At 44.8% G+C, this 13250-nt stretch overlaps 1 protein-coding gene across 2 annotated transcripts in view; it reads right to left on the bottom strand.

The window, feature by feature from the left end:
* The window catches only part of RIPOR2 (RHO family interacting cell polarization regulator 2), a 34715-nt gene extending 24854 nt beyond the window's left edge, over positions 1-9861 (bottom strand). The window contains exons 1-7 of one of the 2 annotated variants that reach the window (XM_010174766.1): positions 9743-9861; positions 8381-8536; positions 7677-7755; positions 7436-7459; positions 6338-6391; positions 3303-3452; positions 2305-2368 (exon numbers count right to left, since the gene is read on the bottom strand). In XM_010174766.1, the coding sequence (XP_010173068.1) occupies positions 2305-2368; positions 3303-3452; positions 6338-6391; positions 7436-7459; positions 7677-7755; positions 8381-8536; positions 9743-9843 (628 nt within the window). In that variant the 5' untranslated portion in view covers positions 9844-9861. The remainder of the gene's footprint in view (positions 1-2304; positions 2369-3302; positions 3453-6337; positions 6392-7435; positions 7460-7676; positions 7756-8380; positions 8537-9742) is intronic. The other variant, XM_010174765.1, reaches the window with a different exon arrangement.
* Between the last annotated feature and the right edge of the window lie 3389 nt (positions 9862-13250).

The following is a 13250-nucleotide window of genomic DNA, read 5'->3' as shown; positions in this document are numbered from 1 at the left end:
GTTGCTTCTGGGGCATCAGTAGAAGTTATTAGGGGACAGGGTCTGTGGTGAGGTGGCAGGGCCACCTGAAGGCATCAGTTCAGGCAGCATGTACAGCTCCACTCGTGTGCAGGATGCTGGGTCTGTGGACTTTGGTGCTTGTGCTGGGCTTGGTGTTGCACAGCCCCGGGTCTGTCAGGCCAGCGTGTTGCTGTCCCTGTATGAAACAGCTGGGCATTTCACCTCCTCCTGTCCTGGTGCTTCAAACAGGTATAGGAGCACTTCCCTATACATCTTAACGGGACGTGCAGATTCCATACGGGGACTTGAAAATTTCCACACTGGGCTTCCCTGTTTAATTTCAACAGCTGATTAATCCCGAGCAGTAATCTAAGCCTGCTGGCAAGTTTATTACCTTTATTTTGAAAAATGATCAGGCTTTTTTTTTTTTTTTAATCAGTCATAAAAACACAGTGTGTGTCCCCTGCTTCCTGACAGCACTTGCGTAGGTTGGCTTGCTTTCAGTGTAAGTGACAGAGGGCACAAAATAAAAATAACTTTCACTGGAATGGCTAGGAACAGATAAGCTTTGGGGAGAGGAATGCTTTGATTTTAAATTAGATCCTAAAGTTAGCTGGATATGCTGCAGTATAACTTAAGGGGGGAGCTTGCTGCATGATCTTCAGGCTTTTGTGCTAGAGCTGCTGTGAGCTTTAGCAACAGCAATAGCTGGACTGCCCTTTTGCATTCCTACTCCTAGGGAAAACTAGCTGGATAGAAATCTTAGATGTCCTAATTAGAGAATACTCAATGATACGCCATTTCTCTTTGCCATTTTCTAATTTGGGCTTCTTTATGTTATGAGAACTGTGTTCAGAAGTAGCTGTTGTTTGCAGTTTGTACTCTGGTCCTGCATGTGACAGCAGCACCTGGCTTCTTGAGAGCTCTTGAGCTTTGCTGGATGATTTGGGCACTCAAAAGAGAAGGGACAAGACCTTTCCAGCCCAGTCATTTGTGATACCATGACACCTTCTGCAACGTGTCCTGCTGTCAGGAACTGTACATTGCACTGCATTTATAGCAAGTAAGGGAATAGTCTGAGGGACCTGGGCTGATGCTTTTCCCTTACTATACTGCATGGCCTTGCATTTGCTTCAGTGTGTCCACGCTACAGTTCTGTTGTGGATTTTTCATATAGAAATACCTGGCTAAGGCTCTGGGTGTCCATCTGGTAACTTTACATCTCTGCACCTTTGGCTGCCTTTCTAGTACTGAAGATGGGGGCTTTAAAACCTGAGGTTTGGTGCTGCAGGCTGGAGGTAGGAGATCTATGACAGCTGCTGCATTTATTTTCTCTAGTATGGAAGACAGGAGTGACTATTTTAACTTGATCTAGGCTAGATCTTGTCTTATGCACTGTAACCAACCCCTGAATACAACTAACTCACAGCTGTGACAGGGTAGGCAAAAGCAAAACCCTGTATGAGATTTGTGAACTAAAAAAACTCCACCAGCAATACCGTGGGTTTTTTATATGGGTGAGATTTCAAGTGAAGAATTCAGAGTGCAAAAATATTTAGATGCTGATTTTGTTTTATAGAACTATTTTCATGCCAGTGCTTGAAGACCCCAGAAAAATATCCCCTCACAATCTCTTCAAGGCATTTAGTCTTAAAGTGATAAACAGCATTAACAACACCTAGTGATTCACTGAGGTTTCAGGTAAAACTAATTCTATTGTATTCAAACCTATAAAGTCCCCTGTCATAAAGATGAGGAATAAAACTGAAAGGTGAGTGCCACCACTGAGTTATCTAGGTCCTTAAATGCTAAACTACACTCAGGTCTTTGCTTTTTTATATTTGTTCAAAAATAGTAATAGTCAGAATCAGCAAAAGTAAAGGACTTCAAAACAGCTGATGTCAAATTAAGAATTTAGAACTTCAGCTCCACGGGCATTCACATAATTTCCCAGTCATCTTCTTAAAGGATTATGGAAAGAGAGACAAAAGGTACAGCAGCCTTCAAAATGGAATTGCTTTGGCTGTTGGGAGCAGTGTTTGTGGGAGGTAATTAGCCTTGAAAACAAGAAGCATCATCTCAGAAAATCTCTCTGTAAGCTTTGATGTTCCCAGCTCTGTGATCCTTTTCACTGGGCAGAGGTCTAATTTGGGGGGTTGAAGGCTCAGCAATGGGTGTGGTGGGGGAAAACCACACCTATCATAAATACCCATCAAACTAGCACGTCTCAATGCCCTAACTAACACATGCACAGCAACTGCTGCTGCTCAGGGAGCAAGAAGGGAAAGGTGAAAAGGCAATTACCTTTCATCTTGATGCAAAACTCCCCCAATAGGTTTTCCAGCTCTGCCTCTATGGTACACATATTCTGTGTTGGAAGAGAGAATAGTGAGGTAAAATAAACCCTCTTTTCCTCTTTTAGTCCTTGTTTTTAACATTTATTTAGAAAGAAAAGTTTCTGTTATGCAGATGAAAGATATTTTACAATAAAATCTATCTGCCAGAGCCATCCTTGCTGTTTAGATAGGTCTGGCCCTAAAAATGGCAGATGAGCTATGCCTGCTTGAGCCAAAGCTGAATGTAACCCCGTGCTCTTCTTCTGTTGCCTTCTAATCCTTCTGTTGGCAGACGGAAGTTGTGGCCCTTGAGCATAACCTGGTCACTGTCCCAGCCCTCTCCAGCCAGGACATGTGCCAGCAGCAGCAGCAGCTCCATGCCAAGGTGACTCCCAGCATGTTTTAATCTCCCAAGACATGAGGACTACATTAAGACCGTGGGAGGCAGGTACCAGATCCTCTCCAGTTCCTCCTTCAGATTTCAGAGGGCTGTCACAGCTTGTGTGCTGGGATGTTTACAACACTATTAGATCCTTCTTAATCTACCACCTGTTTAAAAAACTAGATCTTGATCACAGCAAGTAAAACTGGATAGGATGAAGCGGATGTCTGTACACATATGGGTTCCAGCCAACCTGCCACGCCAAAGCCTGCAGGGTGGGAAGGAGGTAATTGGAGTATAAGTAGGTTTGGGGCAGATTTACACTTTTCTTATTGTGCAACAGTTCCTGGGTATAACCCTGCTCTCACAGAGCATAAACATTATTATTTCAAGGATCTCCATGTCAACCATCTCTGTAAGTTATCAGGTATTCATCTGAAGATGAACAAAGAAATAATAATTCTTCTTCACCGATTTTTCTTTTAATTCTTTTATCTGGATGAAATTCTCCCTGAAATCAGTGGCAAAGTAACCATGGCCTTCAAACAGTATGAAAGCAACAGACTAAACGGATGAGGATGTACCTCTGTGTACTCCTTGTAACTCCTGTTGATTTCAGTTAAGCTCTCTCGAGCTGCTTTGCTGGCAGGAGACATTGCAAAGGCTTGCTTCATTTTGCTGGCACCATCACAGAGACGTCTTTGGATACAATAGGCTTCATAAAGCTCATCCACCTAGTGGGAACAATGAGGGTGTGTTGGAAAAAAAACCTGAGAAAACCCAACAAAATAAAACCAACAAACAATGAAGTAATTTGCATTACAAGGAAACTGAGCCAAACAAGTGGCAAATGATTAGATCCATTGGAGGGGGTGAGCAGATGAAGCTGTGATACTGTTACACTCCATGAAAAAGAAACACAAGATAAAAATAACTTCCACTGTAAAAATCTCATTGCAGCTACCCTAGATGCTGCCAGCAATTCACTTGCCTGCCCTGTGTGCCTTTAACCATTGCTGCTCCCTTTCCCCTGATCTGGGCTATGTGCAATCAGTAACAGTAGGGCAGGCATACAGCAAGCTTCTGAAATATATTGGTGTGGAAGAGCTCTCTCAAAGGCAACTGCAAAGTCCACACAGCCAAAGGGGATTGGACATGTTAAATGGCACATTTAACAGGCCCAGCAATGTCTTCTGTATTGCTAATGCCAGTCGTGGATTGAGACTGTCGCAATATTTGACTAACAGATAACGTTGGAAGCAGGGAGTGATTTTTCTGAATTCTCACTGCCCATCCAGGCTTAACTGTGAGTCAGTCAGAATCAGCAATCAGCACAAGTAAAGGGCTTAGGAACAGCTGATGTCAAATTAAGGAAGCATTTTGAACTTCAGCCCCTCCGAGGCATTCACATAATTTCCTAGTCATCTTCCTAAAATCCTCTGGCATGACTTAGGCATTCAACATTTAGCAAACACTAAGTTTTGCAAAATCTACCTACACACAGTTTAGAGTCTCCCCTGGATCTAGCTTCAGAGTGCAATGGATTTACGTGTGTTTCATGCCTTTGTTTTCCTTTTCCCTCCAATCCCTGCACTGAGTGTACATATTTACTCCATCTGAGCTGTTTGGTGGGAGGCTACAGTAGTATGGCTTCATTTATATAAACTTAAACTGCCAGGTACAGGAGATGTAGATTTTCCAACTTGACTTTATCAGGATGAGGAGAAGGAAAGGAATAGAGGAAGCTGTCTCTTCTTTCTTCTTCTAAAGTCCCTGCTAAGACAGGGCAATATTTGTTTTTCACCTAGAATAACTATTTTTCTTTGTTATCTCTGACATCAAGCAATCACCCTGTGCCCCATTGTGCTTGTTCCTCAGTAGTGGATTTTCACAGCAGAATTTTTCTCTATGAAAGCTTCCTGCGCCTTGGCTGCCTCAGTCTATGACTTTGTGTTGCTGCATAAGAGATGAGCCTGATATGACAATCCAGGCGTGTTCAAAATCCCATTTTCCAAGCCTGCTTAACCTCTGACAAAATGTATTGTTGCTTATTTGTTTGGAATCGGACTGGTCTTCCTGACAGCTTCAACACATTAGGTCGACTTTTACAAGGCTAGCTTGGATTCCCGATGGCCGAAGCTCCTGACTTGAGGGATCTCTAATGAAAACAGGGACTGCTTTGCCATGTGAGAGTTCAGCAAAGGGTGATGGAGGCACAGGTAGCATTTTGCCATTTCAAAGTTACCAAAAAAGCTTTGTGGAGTCATATCCACTCCTATTTCTCCTGCAAGTGAGCAAGCTAAAGACAGCTACTATAAATAGCTGTCACTTGGTAGTTACTTCTGCCATCCAGGTGGAGCATTAGCCCAGGGCTGATGTCCTGCTCCTGCCCATGGGAGCGTGGCTAGGGCACACTCATCTGCCCCCCAAAATACATTGGGTCTGCTGCTGCGCATCCCATTTTCCTCACCCTGCTTCCTCTAGAGAGCGGCAGTGGGGAGATGGGAGATGGCATCACTGTGTCCTTGATTCGGTACAGCTGAAAAAGACCTTCTCTATCATTAGAAACAAAGATGTGTCTTTACCTGCCCAAGCCCGAACATTTTAACACAGCACAGCTTGGTTCCCTTTGTCTCTGTTGCTGTGGGTTACAGAAAATGAACTAATGTACTTGGCAAGCTTGACTAATATTGACCAGCATTACCTCTTGTGTTTAGTGTTGTTCAGTCCTATCATAAGCCCTGAAACCATGAGCTTTGAGCAGGTTGGAGTGGGAAGGACTTGAATGGAAATGTTCTTAAGCACTAATTTTGCCATTCATCTTGCCAGCAAGAGAGAAGGTCATTTGGGGAACAAAATTTCAGTCTATCGCCTGATGATTTATATATTTTTTCTCAGCTCCAAGAGTAAGAGAAGACTGAAATTAAAAGGTTTGGATGGCTTGTCATATTTGGAGCACTTCAAGCTGCGCAAACGCTTTTCAAATGACTCTCAAAGGACATTTCATCCATCAAAAATAATTCATTCTTTTGTCAGGCTCAGAAAAGCAAGTAATCGCTAGCAGATATGTTTATAAGTAAGAGAATACATGCCATGGATTTTGTCCAGCTCTAAAATGTACTAGTATAAATCACAAGTACCTCTGACTATTCTCTGACTATTACTGACTATTCTCACCAATGTAATCAAGTGGATGTGGGCCCAAAACCACGCAGCAAAAGCATTAGCAGTGAAATCCAGGAATAAATCCAATCTAGCTGCTGCGTACAACTGCTGAATTAAATTACTTTCAGATGTAACTCTCTCTCTACCTATAGTTTAACAATAAGCATGCAATGAAATAGATGTTTCCAAGCAAGTGCCTGACCCTGTGTTCTCTCTGTACCTAAAAGCCAGGTGGGAGTGTCTCGGGGCATGGCTGGACCTTGGAGGCTACAAACTGCATGGAAACCCTTTCTCTGGCTCCAACCACCAGCCCATCATGGTAAAAATACTGAATCTGGGAGAGGCTTCATCAAGGCGACCTCCCTGGAGCAGAGGGGTAGCAGGAGGCCAAGGGTTTGTTTTCCTAATAACATAGGAGCAGATGCAGAAGAAAGATGATAGGAGTGCTCATTACCTTGCTAATGTGGAACTCCAGCCTTCTCATGTATCTTTCAATCACTTTGATTTGCTGAAGGAAAGGAAGAGGCAGAGGGTGAGGCACATCTAAATAAATCAGTAAGTCATCACCACGCTAGTTCTGCTCTGGTCTTCGGGTCCCAATGAGGCTGAGAAATTCCTCTTTAAAAAATGCAGGGTTTTCTTGCCCTGAATCTGGAGTTGGCTGTCCCACCTTACTACCATTAACCTGCTGCTGACATTGGTGCTCGCTGACTTCCATACCTAATGTATTTTTGAACACAAAAAAAGTTTTTCTTTTTTGATGGGATTTCCCTAGTTTTTTGAATTCTTAAAAAAAATCGGAGCTTTTTTAGTTCAAAATATAGTATTCTCCGTACTTTGAAAACCTGTATTAATATCGATTGTGTTTTGCATTTCAAAATTCGTTCTCTTCCTCAGCAAACTGTTTTTGAAAGCAAAATCAAGCATGGCATTTTGACTGAAAAAAACCCCAGACTTGTTCAAGAAACATTTTTGAAAGCTTTCCATTTGTTTCACCCAAATTTTCCTGCGGGGAAAAATATTTTCAATTTTTCAATTCTTTCTTCCCCAGAAATGGCAGGAGCAGGGATGAGCTGGGGCTTGACCCGGCTCCCACAGCCATCCCTGGTGTGCCCCCACCAGCCTTGCCAGGAGCTGGCAGGGCAAAGCTGCCACATCCACCACGAGGTGATGGATTTAAAGGCTGGCAGCTGAAAGAAATAGGAGGTCTCGTTCCTCCACCTCCCTCCTTCCCTGGCAGGGGTCTGCCTCCATCCTGGAGCCAGCTTAACTCGACAGACTCGGGGAAAGGGCTGATGGGGTAAGTTTGATGCTGGGTTAGTGACCACAGCTGGCTGGTAGAGGTGCCTGGCAGGTACCAGAGCTCTTGGGAAGAGGAGGAGAGTAGGAATTCTTCCTTCATGAATGCAAATGGTCAAGTAACTTTTCCCTCAATGGTGTGGGCCTGAGTAGTAGATCTGTCTGAGAGAGGCTTTCCATGCAAGCTACGTACAGTACACCGTATGGATACTAACGCTTCCTCACAAAACCAGTATCAAAGGGAGTAACATACCTTATCTAAATCATACAGGACTCCCTGCAACAGAAAACACAAAACCATGATTAATTTTTCAACATAACAGCACCTCGAGAAAGTAATGTTTGTCAGTCAATAGAAATCACAAACAAGACCAGGGCTGGAAGGGAAGAAGAGCATCAATGCAAATTCCCTATATCCCACTCCCAACCACGGCTGCTCCAGCACTTTGAGAAGGTTATTGCCCATCCACATGATGAAACAGCATGACACGTACCAGGCGTGAGTTCCTTTTCATGTCTTTTAACTGAGCAGTCAACTTATCCAGCTCTGTCTGGTGAACTTCCAGATACTCGCTGTAAACACAAACCAGAGAAGGGATGCATGAGCTCTGCAGCACATACCGAGCTGGCTGCTGACCATCCTTAAAGAAAATCTGTGCAAAAAGTGGCTTTCCTCATTGGATCTGTTTTCGGACAAAAACTCATTTATGGCGACCTGTCCTAAAAGCAGCTCCCTGTTGCCTTTTTGGGAATAAATAGGAGCCACTTATTTAGCTGTGTATAAGAGCTCGGTGTTCTCCTTATGCTGAACAAACCATTTCAAATAGACTAATCTGCTGCTTGGTTTACAGGCTGGTGCCTTCCAATTGCTGCTCTTGTATCTGGCTGGTAAAAGCCCCATTATCAGCTGGGATGTTATCTTAAGGGCAATACAAGCCTCTGTCAGGAGTCTCGGAAATTTGAAGGAAAAAAAATGTTGAAATCCCAGCTTTTGGGAGTGTTTCTAGCAAGTGGAGTGGAAATGGGATTCTGCCCTGTTTCCCATACAAATATTCCAGATCCTAAGTGTTACAATCCAGGTTCCAAGAGGTATATTTTCCTCTCCTGTGATTAAGGATCCCTGTTACTGTGATATGTTTCTCTATGCTGTAAAATGTCACAGAAAGCTTCAATCAACAAGCAGGGTAAAAGCTCTTACTCGAGGCCACTCTTCAGGGCTCGGTAGACCTCTTCCATCCTTTTAGGCTGGGGCTCTTTGGGCGTGGTGCTGTTCTTATGGCCCAAATTATGCATTTTCTTCACCTTTGCTTGGGGCTTCTTGAGTGCAGAGGAATTTTCAATAAAGGAGTTACACCTGAAAAATGAACATTAAAGAGGAGGAAACCCCTATAAATCATAAAGATCTCAAAAGAGCATAGCTTGAAGAAATCTTCTGATATTATCTCTGCTAGCAGAAATGAATCTGCTTCTGTGCCTGCCAGTTAAAGGACTGTGTTTGTTTACATGTTAAGAGGTCTGAACAGCCTGGGACACGTGCTGTCAGCTTTTGATGTGCCAGTTGCCTTGCTGAGATATGAATGCTGGTCTGGAAATGCGGGGCTGAGTCTGAGGCTCATCAGACATTTCTCTGTCTGTCCTGCCTCACGTTGATCAGCCACAGCCATAAACGGGCTGAGCTATATCCAGGTGCTAAAACCAAAGGGAAGCCCAGACAATCTGAGGCATGAAGCCTAGGGACTCCTAAGCAACACTGGGGCTCAGTTAAGAGCATGTCTGGAGGACAGCATCATGCTGCTGATCTTGAGCATGGACCACAGGTAGCTCAGTATGGCAAAGGGATGATAGCTGTGCTGCATACAGGTGCCTCTTTGGTGACTCTGCTGGGGGTAGGTCAGCATCTAACAACCATCACTGACTTGAACTGATGACAGGAGGTGACTCTTTACCTGCCTTTCCTCCTTGATTGCTAACTGGTGGTCTGGCACTTGGAGACTTGACACAAGTTAAAATTATTTGTAAAGTGGCTTCTGGGGCCATCAGGAGCTGGATGACTTGGTAAGTGCCTGACTCAAAGCCCTAAATCCTGTCAAGCTAAAGGGTGGTGCAAGGAAAGGCTCTGCAGTTTCCAGCAGGACATGAAGGCAGCTCCGCAAAGGAAACAGTTGTTTTGAATTCATAGCAGCGTGGGAATGAGAAAGCCGTCTTTTAGGTAGCAACGATCTTAAATTGGGGGTGGTGGGAAGTGTATCATGTTCCTGCACATTTCACATGTTGAAAAGATCACTGCATAAGTTAGTAAATGAAAATGATTCTCCGAAATTCTCTCACAGCTCTAAGGTGTGTGAGAAAGCACTGCATTAATTGGGGAGAGGCAAACAGGTGCTTGGTAGCTAAGGCAGAAGGTAACAGCTTAATTATACAAACAATATAGAGAGAGATTTTAGCCTTGAAGACTTTATTCTGCAATCAGAGAGAAAGCAGTCCTCTCTCACCTCTTTTCCACCTTTACCCTCCCTTAGGGCCTGATCTGTAAATTCTCCTTAGATAGCACGGTACTTGCCTAGAGCGTCTCTCCTGAAGCCCGCTGAAGCCAGCGAAGGACTGGCTTCTAATAATCCCATTAGGACCTCCTGGAGAGAATGAATGTGATCCTATTGACATGATTTCGGGGAGCCTGGAAGATATTCCTGAAAAACAACAGACAACAGGTCAGCGAAGATAGAGGGTAAGAGGCAGGCAGTGAGGCCGGGACTGCCTGGTGCCCATCAGACATGGTAAGGGGTAACTGAACCCCAGGAGGGGCTGTGAGCCAGGGCACGGATCTGTGTGCATTGCCAAATCATCCCACCTCAAAAATAAAATGGTCCTGTTTTCACTTCTGACTTACAGCCCAGGGTCTACTGAAAATGTGCCAGAGACACAAAGAAAATCTGGATGTGGGACTAGAAACCAGATGCTTCAGCACGCTAATCCCAACACCATCCCCAATTTCTGCCATGCCTGAAATGTTTCTCCCCCAGCCCTGGCATCCCCATCTGCTACATCAGGGTGTCCCGGAGATTATTTTGGAAGTGTACAGAGCTCTTAGGGGGCTCTCACCATCACTGTGAAGTGTTATTACATATATTAAAATTTAAAAAAAGAAGGTTCATTCAGCATGAAGCAAGTCCCACAGCTCCCCTTTGATCCCTGCTCATTTTCCCCATGGCTGTTCCCTCCTGGCTGCTGAGAAGGAAGGTGCAGTGGGTCTGTGCACAGCCACAGCTTGCTGTGATGAGAGAGGGATGCTCTCCACCACAACAAGAGGCGAGTAAAGAAGCTCCAGGCACCGTATGCTCTGCATTTCTTGTGTTCGGGGGGGCTCAGCACCACGGGAGGAAGCACCTGCTCTGTATGTGCTCATTTCCAATACCCAGCTCGGCATCTGCACCAAATTCAAGTGGTTTTAATCTGCCTTTAAAGGAAAAGGGAACAAGTGCCATGGTTCACAACAGCTCCATCAGCTTGCTGCTGCCATGAGGGGAGAGGGGGATGTCTCCTTCTTCCTTTCTTCCTTGCTCCAGCGTTTTACGCCTCCCAACCCCAGTGTTTGCTGCCTTCGGCAGACAATGAAGCAGATTTTTATGCTGCCTTGGTTTTGTGCTGCTCTGCTGAGATGAGCAGCCTCACCAAGCTGTCTGAGGAGCATCACGGCCAGCTGAGGCCAGACAGCAGAGCAGGGAGCAGGAGGGGAAGGGGGTTGCTAGAAAAGAGGGTAGTGGTCCTCAAGAGCTGCCAGGGACCAGCTCCCCCAACCCATCCTCTCACCTCCTCCTTCCTTCCCAGGGTGCCAGCACGGCTGCTAATGCTGTTGCACTGTAAAACAGATTGAGAAATTGGGCCAGCTTAAAAATAACCTGACAAAAAATGAAAAAGAGATTTTTTTTTCCCCATTTATTTTAAAACCTGGACCCAGCATGCCCCATAAACCCCTGTTAATTTCACTCCAACAACTGGGATGGGAGGTGAGTTTGGTGAGGGCAGCATGGCAAGCTGCCCGCAGACAACAGAGCTGATGCCCTGTGACTCTGTGACCTACGGGGTGAGGGGGTGACAGCCAATTTAAATCACCCCACAGATGAGGGATGATTGTGAGCGCCCAAACACGTAGCCACTTGTGAAGGCCACAATTTACGATGTAAGCCTTCTCAACCAAAGGTAGTAAAGATAAGCACCAGAGCTACGTGGTGCCTGCATGGCAGACACTCACTGGAGAAAGCAACTATGTGAGGAAATATGTGCCGTCCAGCTATGTTTAATTTGTAGCACTAAGCTGGGCAAATATTCTTTGAGGTGGCAGCAAATGTCATGGTGAGCTACTGCTTCTCCGTGGAGAGGACTGTGTTGCCCGAGGAGCTGCTTTGTCAGGAATATTTCTGCAATATTTTCCACCAGAAATACTTCTTCCAGGCACAGTATTGCCAGCGCTACTGGTAACATGAAGTTTTCTCTATTGCACAGCCAAAACAGTGTAAATCTTCCTGTTTCAGAAGCAAGAGCAGCCCCCTATGACTGGAGACAGCCCTCAGAGATACCACCTGGCTGCAATTAAGGCCAGTTTTCTCCTCCACTATGGCCAACAGATAACAGTGCTTCATCATTTGTGTCCCTGGCTGAGCCCAGACGCAGCATGTCCTGCTCAGAGCTGTGCCAGCTTATCCACAGTGGGGGTACACCCTTGGGATAAAGAAATTACTCTCAGGGAGACCAGGGCCTTGATCACCCGCGCTGGGCAGAAACCCACGGCCAGGAGAGAGGGAGATGGTGGGAGCAGGAGCAGCCGCTCCTCGCAGGCTCACACTGCAGTGAGGATGCACTTTGGCTAACTCGGATAAACAGGGATAAACATGCTCCAGCCACAGCTGGAGATACTTGGGTCTTCAGTCAATGAGAGCCCAAATTTGGGCCAACACTCACCCCTAGCTCCTTAAGGCTGTCTGTACACCTCTGCAGGGCTGAGCTCTGCTTGGGCTCGCCCATACCCAGCACTTGGCAGAAGCCACTTTGCAGCTTCCAGGGTCAAACCCTGCATGCCCATAGACAGTACAGCATCTGCCCGCAACAGCTGATGTCTAACAGTTCAAACCCCACCGGGAACCAGCTCCCGAGAGACAAAGCAGAAACCACCCGATCACAGTACTCCTTGGTCCACACAGCAAGTTCTCTTTGGTTTTGCAAATAACCTTAAGGCTGTTAGTCTGCGTGCTCATTTGCACACAAGGATTTGCATTAAAAGTCATGTACTCATGACTTCATGTTCTCACCAAGGAGCAGAAAATCCCTCACAAGTTTTCAGTACTTGCCCCATTTGACAAGATGATTAATACCCCCACAGACAGCATCTGCAGATATATGAGGGTAGAAGCTAAACAAAACTGACAGTCAGATGAGACTTAACTGCACAAACATCAGCCATTCCTTAGAAAATAGGAAGAATAAAATCAAACTTGAAGTTGGGTGCTAGTCATGCCCACATGGGCTATAAAAGCATAATTACTTTAGATTCAAAACTTTTGTCAAAATGCTAACATCTTCCACACAATTAATATCTTCTGCATTAATGTGAATGAAAGATGACATTTGCTCTGAACAAAGTCTTTGTGCCCATATGTGACCATGTGCAGACACAAAGTGCTCAGATTTTCTTTTGCTTTGGGGAATTTTTTTTTTTTTTTTTAAAGAAAAGGAATTTGCTTATTTATTTTGCTCAAGCACTCGGATGGCTTTGCAATACTTTAGTAGCTAAGACTTTTTCTCAAGATACCAGAAGGAAGCGTGGAAGAAGAGCAATTGAAATGCAAACTGAAGACCTGCCTGGAGCTACTTTTGCTTTGCTTCTGCATAAAATGGTCAGAACTCAGAGACCAGATAGGCTTGTGCTCTCTCTATATATATTATATATAATCTTGGTGATTAATGTATGTTTCATTTCTGTACAGAAGAAAACTCTGATAAAAGGCGGTAACAGAGTCAGAACTAATGAAATCTCCCAGTTCTGTTCAGTTACTTTTCAGTTTGTCAGGTTAGAG

The sequence above is a fragment of the Antrostomus carolinensis genome, unplaced genomic scaffold (assembly GCF_000700745.2).
Source record: "Antrostomus carolinensis isolate BGI_N321 unplaced genomic scaffold, ASM70074v2 scaffold4329, whole genome shotgun sequence".
In the NCBI taxonomy this organism is placed as follows: domain Eukaryota; kingdom Metazoa; phylum Chordata; class Aves; order Caprimulgiformes; family Caprimulgidae; genus Antrostomus; species Antrostomus carolinensis.
The sequence above is the reverse complement of the archived record's forward strand: the minus strand, read 5'-3'. Positions and strand labels throughout refer to the sequence as shown.